Source organism: Podarcis liolepis (assembly GCF_965112155.1).
Source record: "Podarcis liolepis genome assembly, chromosome: 12".
Taxonomy (NCBI): domain Eukaryota; kingdom Metazoa; phylum Chordata; class Lepidosauria; order Squamata; family Lacertidae; genus Podarcis; species Podarcis liolepis.
The window spans coordinates 44,887,338-44,904,453 of NC_139563.1; the positions used below are offsets into that span (position 1 = coordinate 44,887,338).

The 17,116-nt window shown below is 46.2% G+C and overlaps 1 protein-coding gene across 1 annotated transcript in view; it reads right to left on the minus strand.

Moving 5' to 3' along the window:
* Positions 1–16,728, minus strand: part of TRIM71 (tripartite motif containing 71) — a 56,141-nt gene extending 39,413 nt beyond the window's left edge. Inside the window, exon 1 of the mRNA XM_083467946.1 lies at positions 13,470–16,728. Within this exon, the coding sequence (XP_083324072.1) occupies positions 13,470–14,411 (942 nt within the window). The 5' untranslated portion in view covers positions 14,412–16,728. The remainder of the gene's footprint in view (positions 1–13,469) is intronic.
* Between the last annotated feature and the right edge of the window lie 388 nt (positions 16,729–17,116).

The window sequence follows — 17,116 nt, forward strand, 5'->3', positions numbered from 1 at the left end:
TGAAGACAGTGGCTAAACTAGTGTTTGTACAAGTTTCCTAAAAAATATTTAGTATGGATTGTTACAATACGTGTATTCATGTATGAAACAGTTGTGTATATTTGCAGTATGGCAAGTATTTTTAAAGTTTTCCTTTGTGTTTTTGGTGAAAATTTGTGTTAAGCCACCATGAGCCTTCTGGCCACAATGGAAGGGTGTGGAGTGAAGATTTTCTAAATAAATGGCCATGCAGAGAAACAGTGTTAACCATTGGTGTTCAGAGACGCTGCCATTTCTGTGATCATGGCTGCACATGGCATATGGTTGCCAATTCTGTTGGTTAATATGTTAGCCCTAGAATTCTCTTTGAGTAGATCCGAACCATTTTTAATAGAAAAGTCAGTAAAACATTTGGATTGCTTCCTAACAGAGGCCAGAACTCCAGCAAAAAGCAAGGTAAGCCACTGTACTGTGGGAGTTCACTGTACAGTGGTACCTCAGGTTAAGCACTTAATTCTTTCCGGAGGTCTGTTCTTAACCTGAAGCACCACTTTAGCTAATGGGGCCTCCTGCTGCTGCTGCGCCGCCAGAGCACGATTTCTGTTCTCATCCTGAAGCAAAGTTCTTAGCCCGAGGTAATATTTCTGGGTTAGCAGAGTCTGTAACCTGAAGCGTATGTAACCCAAGGTACCACTGTATTCCTCACACCAGAGTCTTGGGAGGGGAGAGTTTGGGAGGGAGCTTTAGTCACTACCAGAAACTTGCAATTTTGCTCCCAGAAGGCTGGTGATTTTTACTAGAGTATAATGAAAGCTAGTTTAACTGTATTATCGCTGCACCTAACCATGTGCCACCAAAGAAGCTTATCCTGAAGTGTAGTTTATATACATTTTATAAGTTTCCTAAATAAATGCTTATGCACACAGTCTACCACTAGAAAATGCACACCTTTCTGAAGAGCTTACTTCTTCTTCATGTCAACACACATGCCAAACGTTGACTAAACGGCAACAAAATCTTCTTTAAAAATGATCCCAAATTGCTTCTTTTATTCAGACAGGCAAGATCAGGTCCGTATTCGAAGAGTGATGAGGAAGTATGTTGCATTCCCAGTTAGAGACCGGTATCAAGAATGATAAAGGCTCATAAATATCTGAACTTAACCAGTCCGAGTTTGCATAATCTTCACAGTAAATGCAAAGGGGTGGGAATAATCATCCAGTCAGCTGAGTCATCCCCCAAGCAAGCATGCCAGCAGAACTCAAGTCTACAGGTCTCAAACTGTCAATACTTGTTAACGCTATCAATTTGTTCCCTTTTTTAAAGGGAGGGGCAGAGGGGAGAAAATCAGCCTATGTACTTCTAGGAGAAGGATGATAAATCTAATGTAAGCAAGATCAGCATTTGCTTCAAAAGGCACGTGTGAGAGAGAGATGTCCTTCACAGTCTACTTGAAAGGAAGGTGGTATCTCTCAATAAGCCCAATCAATGGCTTTCTATCCCAGGCATTTATATCGGTCATTTCCCGCTTGTACTATATCTGTGTAAATCAAAAGTTGTAGCTTGGAAAGGAGGTGTGAGTGAACCTAGAATTTCTTGTGTGCTTTTAAAAAGGCATAAGAACCATTGTGGAGAGCAGTAGAGTTTCAAGTTGCCCTTATATGAGGCTCCACTATCTTGCTACGTAAAAAGTTTCCAAAATAGTGCAATAACCGGATTTAGAACATGCCAGGTCCACAACAGCCTAACAAGGACTGCATTAACCATTGGGAAAGCAGCATTCACTGTTCTTAATACAGTGGTACCTCGGGTTACATACGCCTCAGGTTACATACGCTTCAGGTTACACACTCCGCTAACCCAGAAATAGTACCTCGGGTTAAGAACTTTGCTTCAGGATGAGAACAGAAATCGGGGCGAGAGAGAGAGAGAGAGAGAGAGAGAGAGAGAGAGAGAGAGAGAGAGATTTCCTATACAGTGGTACCTTGGGTTACATATGCTTCAGGTTACAGATTCTGCTAACCCAGAAATAATACCTCGGGTTAAGAACTTTGCTTCAGGATGAGAACAGAAATCGGGGTCTGACGGTGCGGCAGCAGCAGGAGGCCCCATTAGCTAAAGTGGTGCTTCAGGTTAAGAACAGTTTCAGGTTAAAAACGGACCTCCGGAACAAATTAAGTACTTAACCTGAGGTACCACTGTATGGAGTGTAGGAGATCAGGGATAGGATGGGAGGAGCCAAAAGCCATTAGAAGCCAAGATCAGAAGCCAACACACCAAAATTCACCTCCTCAAATATTCATCTCCATTCAAAGATGAAGTTGAGGAGAAGAGACCTTCAGGTTAATCAACAAATCTGCAACAACACAGAAAATACAAAGAGGAGGATTCAATCCAGGAGATGTTGCCAGTATACACTTCTCCAAAACAGTGTTTATTGGTTGGGTGATGGTAGCCTCAGCACTAACGCAACTTTCATTGAAAGGGTCTCTCCTCTTTTCTACACAAAAGCTTTGATAACAGGGAGGAAATGCATTTCCATCTATTTGGCTCACTTTTTCCACACAGTCCACAAAGGGCAACAGAACCAAATCCACTTCCTTCCCCTTAAGCTTGAGTGGCGGAATACATGCTCAGTTACAGACTTCACCAGGTAGGGCTGGGAAATGTCCTGTCTGAAACTTTTCGAAGTTTCTGGCACAGAATATCCTTCTGACTGAATTGCTTCTACAAGAGAAGCACCCGCTGCACATTACTGATTGGTGGTTGTTGCCAACACAAAACTGATTGGCACACAGTATTTCATTTCAATGCAATATTGACAATATTGACTCTAGAAATGCAATGCTCCCGATATATAGATATTTTAATGGAATGATACTTTGCATAATGAAAGATACTTTTTATTGGTTTTTCTGTTCCTCGCCCTATGTTATAAGTTAGAAATCTTACCATCTGCTAAGGTCAAATAACCAACCTACAGAAGGACTGGGGGTGGGGAGGGAAATCTAACCAACATGTGCAAGCTTAGAATTAGAATTGGTTCTACCAGAGCTACAGGCATCTAGATAAGTGTTTTTCAACCTTTTTTGGGCAAAGGCACACTTGTTTCATGAAAAAAATCACGAGGCACACCACCACTGTGTGCGGAGAGGGAGATGTCAGAGCCCCGCTGCTCTCTATGGGGAATCGGATGAGAGCGGACCCCCTGTCCGCTCTCATCCGATCCCATCCGATCTGATCCCCACCCAGGACGGATGGAAAATAGGGTGGACACAGTCCGGTGCCCGCCTAGTGGGCAAAAATTCGACTTTTTTTTAAAAAAAAAATCTTTCAAATTTTTCCCACAGCACACCAGGCAACATCTCGCGGCACGCGGAACAGTGGTTGAAAAACACTGATCTAGATCATGGGTAGGCAAACTAAGGCCCGGGGGTCGGATCTGGCCCAGTTGCCTTCTAAATCCGGCCCACAGATGATCTGGGAATCAGCATGTTTTTTACATGAGTAGAATGTGCCCTTTTATTTAAAATGCATCTCTGAGCTGTTTGTGGGGCCTGCCTGGTGTTTTCACATGAGTAGAATATGTGATTTTGTTTAAAATGCATCTCTGGGTTATTTGTGGGGCATAGGAATTTGTTCATTTCCCCCCCAAAAAAATATTGTCCAGCCCCCCACAAGGTCTGAGGGACAGTGGACTGAAAAAGTTTGCAGACCCCTGATCTAGATCAATGTTTCCTTCCTCTTCTGTTCAACTCCCTAAGAAGAACTACAGCTTTTTTTATCTCATTGCCCCACCCCCACCTCAAAATTCACACGGGCAACATAACTGGATGCATTTGACAACCACTGGTATTCATCATTGCCACTACTTAACTTTCTAAGGAAATGCAGCTTCCGGGTTTCCACTTAGTACACAGTTAAGATGGCAGACATTTAGATTGTGGAAGTATACACAAGATACCGAGGTGACACAGCAGCAAACTTGTTCACAATTTCAAGCTTTTTGTTTGTTTGTTTGTTTGTTCAGGAACTAAGCTCTCTTGCCATGAACTTATAGTGTTGCATGAGGCAGGATCAGAATACAGTACAAGGTAACATTAAAGCCAACTACACATCAAAAAGGTGCAGGGAGCTGGGAGCCAACCCATCGCAATACTTGTTTTAGTGCAATTAGCATACATTCAAGAGGCACAATTTCAGAGAAGATGCTCGAGCCAGTCCATTCATAAGTTTAAAAGGTCACAACAGCTCTGGTCCAAGCAGGGATATATACATTCCAGGAAGTACGCGAAGAGGAGAGCTTCCATTGTTTTAAAAAGCACAGAGAGAAAACTCACTTCTGTTTCTCATTTTTAAGGGAAGGCTAGAAGAACGAAAATCCATGTCATTCTGAGAGTACAAATGTACCTAATCATGCTGGCTTCTAGAGCACAGCGTTTCCTCCGCTTTTCTCAAGAACTGGCACACAACAGGGGTTTTGCACAAGATATTTGAAGAAGTGCGTGGAACACAGCTGAAATGGGTATCTGACAGATAAAATTAAACAGGTTGCAAAATTCAAGCAATACACAATATTTTGCCCTAATCCCTGCTGCCATCAGAAAACATGCCACCTTTTCCACCGCAGGAATAGCATAAAGCTAATGCATATATGGGACATAGGAGAGCCTGGCCATCTGAAAAATTATTGGGAGTTCACACTGCAATCTAAAGCAACACAATGAAGAGCATGGGGAAAGGAAAAGAAGAAGAAAAATTGGCATATAGCCAAGACTAACAGAGCACCCCACAATAAAAATGATACTAACTCATTTCCAATATGTACCTTGGAAGTTGAACGAAATCCGTTCCGGAAGTCCATTCGACTTCCAAAATGTTCAGAAACCAAAGTGTGGCTTTTGACTGAGTGCAGGAAGCTCTGCAGCCCATCGGAAGCTGCGGAAGCACCGTTGGACGTTTAGCTTCCAAAAGTAGTTCGCAAACCGGAACAGTCACTTCCGGGTTTGCGACGTTCCGGAGCCAAAACGTTCAAGAACTAAGCTGTTTGAAAACCAAAGTACGGCTGTATTTAACACAACGGGCTGTGTTCAAATGAGATCCCTTCTTTTAAGAACCTAGACAGCAAACCTTGCTAGCATGCATCTTTGAAAATACATCCGTCCTCCTTCATGCAGCCTACTCCCATTTCTCCCAGAAAGCTGTGGCATTATTTACAGCTGCCTCTTCCCCATCACTCTGCCTCTTTCACACTAAAAACACCATTTATATGCAGAACCTGCAAAATATTTCCCTAGCACAGCCTGGTGCTCTTGCAGCTGTTTTGAACTACACTTCCATCAGCCATGGGTGGCGCGGTGGTCTAAACCAGTGTTTCCCAACCGGTGTTCCGCGGCACACTAGTGTGCCGTGAGACACCGGCTGGTGTGCCGTGGGAGGAAGGCGGGCGAGTCGGGCGGTGAGAGGCGGCGGCGGCGGCGAGGATCCGCGTCGAGCCGGGGGCGGCTCCGCGGTGGTGGTGCCGAGCGGCGGGGCAGCGCGCGCAAAAGGGAGGAGCGCGAGACGGCGGAGGAGGAGGAGGCCGGCATGTCCGGGCAGCAGCAGCAACAACAGCAGCAGCAACTCCCGCCGCCGCCCCCTCCTCCGCCCGCTATCGCCGCCGCCGCCTCAGCTGCCCTCGCTCTGCTGCCTCCTCCCACCCCGGCAAGGGGGAGGGAAAAAACTTTCGCTTTTGTGCGTCCCTCCCGGCGTGACGCTGCGCGCTGACGTCACGGGGCGGGGCTTTAATGGTGGTGTGCCGCGAGATTTTTTTCCGGCTAACAGGTGTGCCGTTGCCCAAAAACGTTTGGGAAACACTGGTCTAAACCACTGAGCCTCTTGGGCTTGCCGATCAGAAGGTCAGTGGTTCGAATCCCCACGACGGGGTGAGCTCCCGTTGCTTAGTCCCACAGCTCCTGCCAACCTAGCAGTTCGAAAGCATGCCAAAAAGTGCAGGTAGATAAATAGGTACTACTCTGGCAGGAAGGTAAATGGCGTTCCTGTGTGCTGCTCTGGTTTCGGTGTTCGGATGCGCCAGAAGTGGCTTAGTCATGCTGGCCACATGACCCAGAAAAACTGTCTGCGGACAAACGCCAGCTCCCTTGGCCTGTAAAGCAAGATGGCCGTCGCAACCCCAGAGTCGTCTGAGACTGGACTTAACTGTCAGGGGTCCTTTACCTTTCCATCAGCCCCAGCCAGCACACATGTTAGCTGGGGGTTGATGGGAGTTGTAGTCCAAAATAGCTGGGAGCCCAGCAGGCTGCCCAAGGATATACAAGCAATGTAAGCTTTTTAATCTTCTCTTTCACAGCTCAACCAACTTTTCTCCAGAAATCAAGTTCTTGATCCAATGTACTACCCCTCTAAAAAGAGGATTAAAAAGAGAGTATAAAGGAGAAACAGCATAACCTAGAGTTAAGTACAGTGGTACCTCGGGTTACATACGCTTCAGGTTACATACACCTCAGGTTACAGACTCTGCTAACCCAGAAATATTACCTCGGGTTAAGAACTTTGCTTCAGGATGAGAACAGAAATCGTGCTCCGGCAGCAGCAGGAGGCCCCATTAGCTAAAGTGGTGCTTCAGGTTAAGAACAGTTTCAGGTTAAGAACAGACCTCTGGAACAAATTAAGTACTTAACCCGAGGTACCACTGTAGAAGTATCACTATGGGTATTAAATTCACAAAGGAAAGGCCCTGGCTTCCCAGCAAAAGAAAACATTTTTTGGAAAGGGTGCAAGTTTCCAGTGGGAATATTCTTCCACATTGCAATGTTAATTTTAGATGCCTTGATTATGTGTTTGAAAGACAGGGTATAAATCTAAGCAATTTTTAAACAATGATCGTGAGGGATAAATCTACAGAGAAACCATGAAAAGAAACAAGGCTTGGTGTGCATATTAAAAACCGGCCCTGTGACTACAGGGCCAAAACTGGTTACTAGTTCCCAGTTACTAATCTGAAATAAGGCTAGGAGCACAGGAAAGTTAATTCACCTTAATAAATTTGTTTGTCTCTGAACCCCGAAATAAGATTTGGTCTACATCATAGCTCCATGATATAGGGCAGGAACGTGCAGACACAAGCTGCAGTTGCTTATTCAATTTGCTGATTAAGCTCCATTTTAAAACTTTCAGGCAAATAAGGAACGGGAAACTATGAGCCAACTTTAGCTACATGTTGTCGCTGGAAGATCCTCACTCAGAATCTGATTTACCAAGACAGATATGAGGCTTACTCTTTGAGCCCGAGGGAAATGTTTAACTCTCTCATTTTACACTCTATATAATCAAATTGTTACTTTTTCACTAGCTCTTGTGGCTCTTGGGGTCACTTGCTATGATAGCTGGCACCATGCAGTCTGTTGTTTACCTAAAAAACTCGCTTGTTCTTGGGGGAAAGTTTGAACAATTCTTAAATTCTAGTGTCATGGTTTATGGCAAGCTGTTTCAGGAAGCAACAGGGCTGGGTAGGCATCCTTGCGATACACGTTGACCAAAAATGAAGGAGGTGGCACAAGTTATCATAGCAAAACTGAAAAAATAAAAATCCATGCTCATGGATTCGAACTCTGCAAACGGTGCACAACAAATTCTGCATGGGGCTTCTGAGACGTCTGTGCCCAAAATAATGCGGAAACTGAGATTCAAAACAGGGGCACAGTAACTCCATCATGCAACACTTCCATGAGAAAATATCAGAGGGTGGGTGCAAGACAGCAAGCCAGAACGAAATTTATTCCCCCTTCTTTGCCACCCCACTCCAACAAGAAAGGAAGAGAACAGGAGAGTGTCTTTCCAGGGAACATCTCAGGTTTTTGTTTTGAGACAGAAACACAGCCCTGCGTAGACCCAAAGCTCTGTCAAATCTAGGTAAAAAGCATTTGAAGACACCACAACTAGATTGCATCTACATATAGCTAAGCACTGTGCAAGAATGCTGCTTAAATAAACAACATTCTCCTCCTCCCTCTCCCCACCTTCACTGTTCAAGCTCCCTTTTAACTTACCCAAGGCAATCAGCACAACTTGAGATAAATATGTTTGTCCCTTGGATTAAAGGTATCCTGTTAAATGATACTTATTCCCTGCCCGCTGGCAAGCACAAAAATAGTAAGAAATGGAAACACTGTGGATAACAGTCACGTACTACAGACAGAAGCTCTAGCAGACTGGCCAGGCTTTCTTATTACATTAATATCCCATCTTTCCTCCAGTGACCTCTCTTCTCCCCACTATTTTATCCTTACAACAAGAAAGAGAAATTAGAATGAGGGCTAAATTATGCACACCTGGGCTAAGGTTGCCTGATGAGCTCCACAGCTGTGTGGAGATTCGCACCTGGGTGATGCAGGTCCTAGCCCAGAACTCTCTAACCCACACCCCTGTAAAGAAGAGTTGCAGACATTGTAGAGAGACCAACAAAAGTCACAAACCTAGAGCATATGGAAAGTATTCCTGGTCCTTTTGTGCTAGTATCAATTTGTTACCTTCTCTGACAGACTTACTGGGGAAGAAGCCTTCTATAGACTTGCATCTTGAGTAGACACTGAAAGAACATCAGTGTTAAGTAAGGAATATTTCCAACTCAGGCATTTAGTTGTGGTATTTTGAAGAATTTCCTTAGCATGTTTGGTTTTTTTCTTCTCCATATTGCAGACTTAATGGCTGAATTCTGCACAATTGTTCAGGGACACCTTTCTCTTATTATTTTTAATTCTAATTACAATTTGCTCCACAATTGTTCATTTGGTACAACGAAAACAAGCTGTGAATTTACTGTAATCTTTCTCAACAATATTAAGCATTCTCTAGGGTTTCGCTTTTGGTATTCAGAGTCATCTCTCTCTCAAAAAACGTTTAAGACAGACGGGATGTACGTCAGACGCATTTGTAGAACAGGAAAATGCTTCCTTCCCCCATTGCTGTTTTGATTCCCCCAAGTATTCCAAGTTTTAGCTCACCCCTTTGGCTCTGGATAAGGAAAGTCCATCAGGATAAGCAAAGTATTTAAACTGATCAATGTGGCTCGCCAAACACAGATCAAGCCATTTCTCTCTATTGCCACTTGAAGACATGGCAACAAATGGTCAGTGTTAAGAATTGTCAGCTCCATGCAGTGAACAGCTGCCCATGAACAGATTCTAAAAACTGGCCTCCACATGGCAGCTGTGATGGGAGCAGTGGCCCATCATAGGTTGTTTGAACATTAGATGGGGAAGGCAAACCTTAAAAATTAAAGAATGTTAATATCAGATTTGTATTGTGCTCAATAGGCAACACAGCACATTCAAGTGCATTTTTTCCACTACAGAGTTAAAATCCTCTTTTAAAAATAAAATTCTCTACATGTTTAACCTGCAAAAATCTAACTGTTATTAGGGGGTGGGTGAGCGTGTTTAGGACTGCAACTTTAAAATATTGCAGTGACAAGAGTTTACATCACTTATTCACTGATTATCTGCTGCAATTACTCTAGACAAGGTCTGAAAATCCAGAAATGGGACTTTTGCAGGAAGCAGGCAACAGAAGCATGAATGCAAAGCAAGATGCAATGCAACTTAATTTTTCAGCATGGTACAAGATCTCAGTATCATTTGGAACCTAAGCTTCCAACCTAAGGTTCAGTTACAACTTCACATTCAAGAAACATGCCCAATGCAGCTAACAGCAACAAGTATTTCCAGTTTCTTACTGTGTGCCCTTTTTAAGGGTAAACCAGTTTAAACTATAACTGAGAAGGTACTGAAAATATTTGCTGGGAAGAAGTGGGAAGAAGACATCAACAACTATCAGCAGAAATACTCCAAATACTTACAGCAGTAAGGAATGTTATTCTTGGTTGAGCTTTGCAGGCTTAAAAATTTGCATTTAAAGTTCCAAATGCCCTTCAGAGGCCCACAAAGAGACAGGAGTATTTGTTAAACATTAGAAAGCTCTGTGGGAGAACCAAGTGCTAATGAGGAGATTTTTGCATTTCCTCAAACCCTTCCTGAAAAAAAGACTTCCTAAACAGTCCTTTTATTTACCAAATTCAGGCATTCTTTCTCATTTTTCCCCCTAAATAACCACACATAGAAATGGTAAAAAGTCACCCAGTTTCTTGGTATGAATAGGCTTGACTCTGCTAAGAACCAGTCCTTCTTAAAATACTTTGGGGGGTTTTAAGCCTAAATAGTGCATGTACATAGCAATAATCAAGGGGAAACTTTGCCCATTCTGTCCTCAAGTCATGACTCTTATCTCCAAAGTAGTCAGGACCAGCTAAGAAGTTTGCTGGGAAGCAAGCTATCTTCTCAACAATGAAGCCAATGGAAAATTCCACTGTGGCACACTACCGCCAAGAGGAATGTCGCAATGAGGAATGTCGGCTCACAAATTGAACTTCCAGTTCATGCAGTTGCTACTAGAATCTAGATTTTTATTATTTGGGGATCAGAATGCCTACTTAGTTACGACAGTAACAAATTGTTAGAATATAGATTTACACCAAGTACGATTCTCTTCTTTTAAATAAATAAAAAATGCTAGTACTTGAAAAAATTGCATTAAATTGAGATTATCAAGGTGCTGGAGACTTTTATTTATACATTTAATGCAATGTGATTATATGCCTATCCTTGCTTACAGCGCACAGGTGTAATTTTCAAGCGTTATAAAAATAAACGTATAGCAATTTGCTCTTGCTTTCTTATTTTGTTCCAACTATTGCTATTTTATGTTATGTGACTAATGGGAAGCTTGCCAGAATTCAAATTTAAGGGCATTTGGGTCTAGCTTTTGGTTTAAATGATTAGTTTATTAGGAGTGCAATTCTAAACGTTATGTTTTCCTTTCATTTTATTAAGTGTTTGATCCTTCTAACGAAAAGTTTCTTCGTGAGCAGCATAAAAGTCTCTCATCTCACTCAATCTAGGAACTTCCAAAACAGCATGTTCCTGGGTGCTTTTCAACATCATCATAAGTGAGAACTTTGACACACTACACAGCATTATATTTTTATAACAGGAAATTGATTTTAGGTATTATCCAGTGCTTAAGGTTGAGGAGACAACAAGCTCAAAAGCACCTCTCCTGTTATGCAATAATCTCAGGATCATTTCATTTTCATGTTTCCTTCCCAATCAAATAAACTCGACAATAGTGACTGCATTATTTTTGTTATTTTTTCTCTGCCCAGAGACAACCTCTAGACAACAGTGACTGCATTATTTTTGGAAACTGTGAACACACTATAAGTAGCACAATTATTATTTTTTTGAGGGGGGGCTGCAAGACAACGTACACACCAAAAGAAACTCACATGACTTATATTTTCTTTAACTAAAGAAAAGTTCAAACAGTGAAGATTCTTGTTTAAAAATGAAAAAGAGCAAAAGTGAATCACCATGAGAGAGAGAGGGAGAGAGAGACTGGGCTTCAAAGCCATCTTGAAACCACATCCTCTGACCATGTAAGCCTTTGTCTATATCCCACATGTGCAAGCTCTAGCTGTTACGCAGCAGCAAAGATACTTTACATATGCTCAGAGGCATTTGGTTCCATAGGTCAGCCTTGGGTCGTATTACACCCTGGCAAACTTCTAGAAGCTACACTTTCGGAGATTTATTTGCATGCCACAATCCTCCACAAAATCCACGAGCTAAGAGATGGTGACCCTTAATTCCTATTTTCATAAGTGGACTTGTAGCATTTCCATTTTAAGAACCCCCAGTCTAAACTGCAGAGCGTAGACTGGCAAAGTTATCTGCTCATGTAAACCACTATTTTCAAGAAAACAAATGGGGAAGGGAATCCTGAAGGAGCAGCTTTAGTCCATCTCAGGAGACAATCTTGCAGTGCTGGGAAGAGACATGGAAGTCACAAAAAGGAACTTGCAACAAAGTGAAAAAATGTGTCCTGTTTGCAGTTCACAGGGCTTCAATTGTCGGCTGTCTAACTTGATTCTGATTTCAGTACTGTGTGTTAAACTTGTTAAATTCATGCCCCCCCCCAACCAGAACACACACATCACTTGTTCTTCAGCATCCCGCGAAGTTTTGCTCTTAAGAGCTCAACCATCCTCTCTTGCCTGCAGCACATGCCCCCCCCCCGCAAAGCAGCTCTACTGCTTTGTACAGCATTATGGAGATTTACTCCAGTTAAGCGTGGACAGCTCCACGTGAACAAAGCATGCAAGACGCAGGAACAAGGAAGTAAAGGGCTGGAAGCAACAAGCACGCCGTGTAGGTGTAAAAAGGGGGAGAATTAAATGAAATTAAGGTTGCCAGATGTCCTGGAAAGGAAGGGCAAACGCTCTTTTAAAACGCGCGGGGAGGGAGGGGAGGAAATTGAAAAATAAATCCCATTTCAGTACAGCTACAAGACAATATTATGAGGAATAAATGAAGCTATAGAATAAAGGGAATTGCCAAATGCACGGAAAAAGTATACATTTCCTGCAAAAGATAAGCGGAACTTGTAAGAACCGCTATAAATTAACAGAGCAACAATTTACACAGGAGGGACACCTTATTTCGCAGCATTCCTCTTGAGGCTCTTATGGGCACAGATTCAAAAATAATTCCAATTAACACAAATCGGTTACACCTTAGCATCTTTGAGCCATCTTCCTAGAAGCCACAAGTCAGATCAGAGGGAACAGTAGAGTGGGTAATTTGTCTCCTTTGATTTTCTCAATGCACACTTGTGAACAAAATCCGGGTTGATAGTTAAGTACAGAAACAGGGTCCCATATAGTAATAGCTGTGAATTTAAGTCATGCAACCTAGTGCTGTTAACCAGCAAAACCAAAACGGTGTTCAAATATGCCTCTTCTGTAGGTGCTCTTTAATTCAGATCGCTCCACCCAGGGTGGAAAGAGCACAGCCGCACATGATCTAAGCAAAGAGTAACACGTTTCCATGTTACATTATCTTCCGTTTAAAAAAAAAAAAAGCCCTCAAAAAAATCCCAGAACAAAGCAAGCAGCCATTTGAAGTTGATTTGGGGCAGGACTCCGGAGGGGGTTCTCAGATCAAGAAGCTGAATACACGCGGTTCAGAGACTTTATTGCTTAATTTAACCCAATACGGTTATTGCAAGCTGCTCTCTATCCAATGCAACTTACAAAGCCCCAAACATCAGGGCAGGCGAGGGGAGTTTGCAAGACCACCTTGAGCCCCGGCTCCTCTCTCCCTGTTGAACTTCAGAGGCGGCTTCTCTCCCCGCCTCCCCACCCGGTCCAACATCACTCCCACAAGGCGATTCGGATCAAGGCACAGGAGCCAACTCCTAGGGCTAACCCAATAAAATATTTGAGGGTGCCAACCCCCCCCCAAAAAAAGTTCATAGGCACTGCCATTCAAGTGGTGTCTTGGGATCGATTAGGTGAGGCGAGGATTCCCTCCCCCGCCCCCCAAATGCTCGATTCCATTTGGCACCCCTGATTCGGATCAAGGCGAGCCACTCACCTCGTCGTCGTGGTGCTGGCAGTAGTTGACCCGGTCGGAGAAGACGGAGGAGAGGATGGTGTAAGGCGCGGCGGAGTAGGGCTGGCTGAGGGCGAGCTGCGCGGCCGCCGAGGCGGGCCCGGCGCCGGTGGAGGCGGTCGGACCCGGGCCGAAGCGCTCGATGAAGTGGTCCTTGGTGAGGCGGACGCGCTGGTGGGCGCGCACGCAGTTGTCGCACAGGTGCTCCTGGCAGTCGAGGCAGCGCGAGCTGGCGGCGTTGCCTTCGTCGCATGAGCTGCAGCGAGGCTCGCCCTGGCGGCTGTGCGGTCGTCGGAGCAGCAGCGACGAGCCTCCGCCGCCGCCCCCCGACGACGCCGAGCCGGCCACGGAGCCCGGCGACGAGCCGCCGCCGGCCGAGGCGCGGTGTTGCTGCTGCTGCTGAGGCGCCGGCTGCTGTCGAGGGTGGTGGTGGTGCCGGTTGTTGGTGCTGCTGTTGCTCCCTCCGACGACGCCGGGTCCGCCGGGGCGCCCGTTGTTCTTCTGGTCCTCGGCGGCGGCCGCCACGACGACCACGTCGAGCAGGTTGCTGAGGAGGAAGTTGGACGAGGGCAGCGCGTCCATGCCCGACGGCTCCGAGATCACCACCTTCTGGTCGCAGATGGGGCAGCGCAGCTTGAGAGAGTCCCCCGCGGCAGGGTGGCGCTGCGCCTCCAGGCACTGGCGGCAGAAGGCGTGCAGGCAGGGCAGGACGTGCAGGCGCCTCGACGGGGCGCACGAGGAGGACGACGAAGACCCCCCGCCGCCGCCTCCTCCTCCTCCACCACCCCCTCCTCCTCCAGACGAGGTGGAAGTCTGCGAGGACGACGACGAGGTGGACGAATTGGACGAGACCGGAGCCGGCGAGCCGCACATCTCCTTGCACAGCGGGCAGATCTGGAAATCCGACTCGGGGAACGAAGCCATTGGGGATTGCGGGAGGGGGGGATCCGGGGGAGGAGAGAAGAGGGAGGGGCACCGGGCTAGCAAGGAGGCCGCATGAACCCCGGCGAGCTGCGGAGACCCGCTTGGCGAGCCCCGGTGGGTGGCATCAAGGAGGCGCGGTGTGAGGGCGCTGCTCCGAGCTTCCTCCTTGCGGGTTTGGCGGGCCGGTGGGTCTGGCCTCTCCTCCCTCCTGGCTTTCCCGTCCGCCGCCCTCTTTTAAGCTCCTTCAGGGCCCGGGTCTCTCTCCCTGCCGCGCCCCGCGACTGGCTGCGCGCTGCTGCTGCGTCTTAAGCCGTTTCCGAGCCGCCGTCGCGCCTTCCTCCTTCCCTCCCGGCGCAGCGCTTCTGGGACGGCGGAGCGGGCGACCGAAGCTTTCCTGGTCTGGAAAGTGCATCGGCGCCTTCGCGTTGAAACCCAGCGCGGAGTGCACGTCGCCGGGCGATTATTATTCCTCCTCCTTTTTCTTCGACCAGGGAAAAAACAACAACTAAATAATGGGGGGGGGGGAGAAGTCTCTGAACCCAGGACCTCTTTCCGCCGGTCTCAGAAGATGGGGAGAGCTGGGCCGAGGGGGGAAATTTCGATGGAGAAGAGGGCCGAAGAGGGTCTTTGGGTTCACTTCTTTCTTGAGAGACTCCGGGAAAGGCGCAAGTTGTTGCCCAGGCAGGCTTCTCCGGCCCCGATCCTCGCACGCCGGCCCCGCCACCGCATGTCGGGAGAAGCTGGAAGGAGAGAGAGATGGCGATCCGGCTGGCGCAGCAGCTTCTGGGCAGGCGGGCTCCCCAAAAGAGAAATGGTGTGTGTGCGCGCGCGCGCGGAGAGGAGGGGAGGGGTGGTTGCGAATGAATGAAATGAATGAATGGAGCGGAGCGCGCGATCTTACGCTAACGAGCTTGGCGTCTTGCCTTTGGTCCACGCCTTCCGCAGGTCTCGGGGGAGATGGGGCGATCGCATCGATCAGGTCCTCGCTTAAGATCTCCCGGAAAAAGAACACAAAACCCCAGCAACCGCCCACGCGGTCTCTCTCGGGCGCACACGCGCTCAGACCGGCGAAAGCCGGGGAGGAGAGCAGCAGTAGCGGCAGGTCCCGGCCGGCCGGCCTGAATTATTCATGGAGGGCGTATTATATTCACTCGCGCAAATTGGAGCGGCGCTGCAATGCTATCCGAGTGGCCCACGCTCACCCAACAGGATCCACCCACCCGCTTCTTCGTCTCCTCTCTCTTTCCTTTTTACGCGCCCGAGCCTCGTCAGTATCCAAGATCACATTTCCTTTGTCATTGCGCCCCTTCGCGTGGTCTTCTGAGGGGTGTGTGTGTGTGTGCTTAAAATCCTCTTTCTTAAAATTTTTTTTAAAATGGTGCTTTCTGTCCTCAGAAACTCACGGAAACAGAAAGGGAGAGCCGGCAGCGGGTTTGAATTAGCAGCAGTTACGCAGCAGCATGGAGGTCCCGCGAATGAAAGACTAAATGCATTTGATTCCAACAGAGCCAGCGCGCCGGAGAATGGGTGGTTTCTCTCTCCCCCTCCTGTTTTATTATATTTATTACAGTAGTATTATTATTATTATCTCCACCACCCGGTGGATTTAGGGGAACAACGTGGTTCTTGCCGGGCGCCGATCTGCTCGCATTCCTGGTCCGCCTCTTTCAGGATGCGTGTTATTGAAACTGATCTAGAGTTCGGAATCCTTTTAATCTCCAAAGGAGCGAACTCACTTCCGCCTGAGCGCAGAGGGGGTGGCTAGAGGGAAAGGAGGGGGGGGTCTCAAAAGCAAACAGGAAACATTAACCCTCTTACTACCGCTGCCTTTTGTGTGCTGTTGGCTCTTTCCAGGGCAAACGGGGAGGTTCTTGAAGCTTCTAGTAGCCAGGCGTTGCTCCTCGACTGGAATAAAACTTGCCTTGTTTTAATTCGCTTTTCCCTAATTTTTATTTTTTTTTACTGGGATAGCCGGGATGGGAGGATTGGGAGCTGGCATCAAGGCGTTAAATTAGCTGTCCCCCTTCCCCGTCCAATTTTAAATTTTTGTTCTTGGTTTTTCACACATCCACACTCTTATTTTATTAAAAGTTGACGCCACCCTCATTGCTTACTCAGAAGTAAATCTTGTTAGTTTTCCAGCAAACTTAGTCTCAAGTAACAGTGTACAGACTGCAGCTTAAAGGCACCAAGGAACCAGTTTTATAGAGGGTTTTGTTTTAAATGGAAAACAACACCTTTCAAATCCCTTCCGTGTAAAAGCACATGATTCTGTCCTTTCCAGTAATCTATAGATATAAGTTTCTGAGGAAACTCCTAAGAGCTACATTTATGAAATACATCAGGAAGATCTCATATTTTGTGGGGGGGGGGGGAGGCAAGCAGGGTTAATTCAGTCAATTCCATGCAAGAAGGCTTCTGCAAATTTGTGTTATTCTGAAATGAGGTCTGTCATCTGATTAAGTAACTCTTACTGGGTTGATTGAGGAATTTCTGCAATAGTTAATACAATGAATTTGCTTGTGAATAAAAACATTATTCTGAAAGAGGTAGAAGCATTTCCTGACAGATGATATGCACACATACCACAACCACCATCTTAGAAGAGGTATTCCCTTCTCCATGAGAGTAAAAGAGGAAGTCTTCTTTCTAAAATGGTGCCTGCCAACCATGGTGTTTATAAGCACAGTACTTGAGTTAAAAAT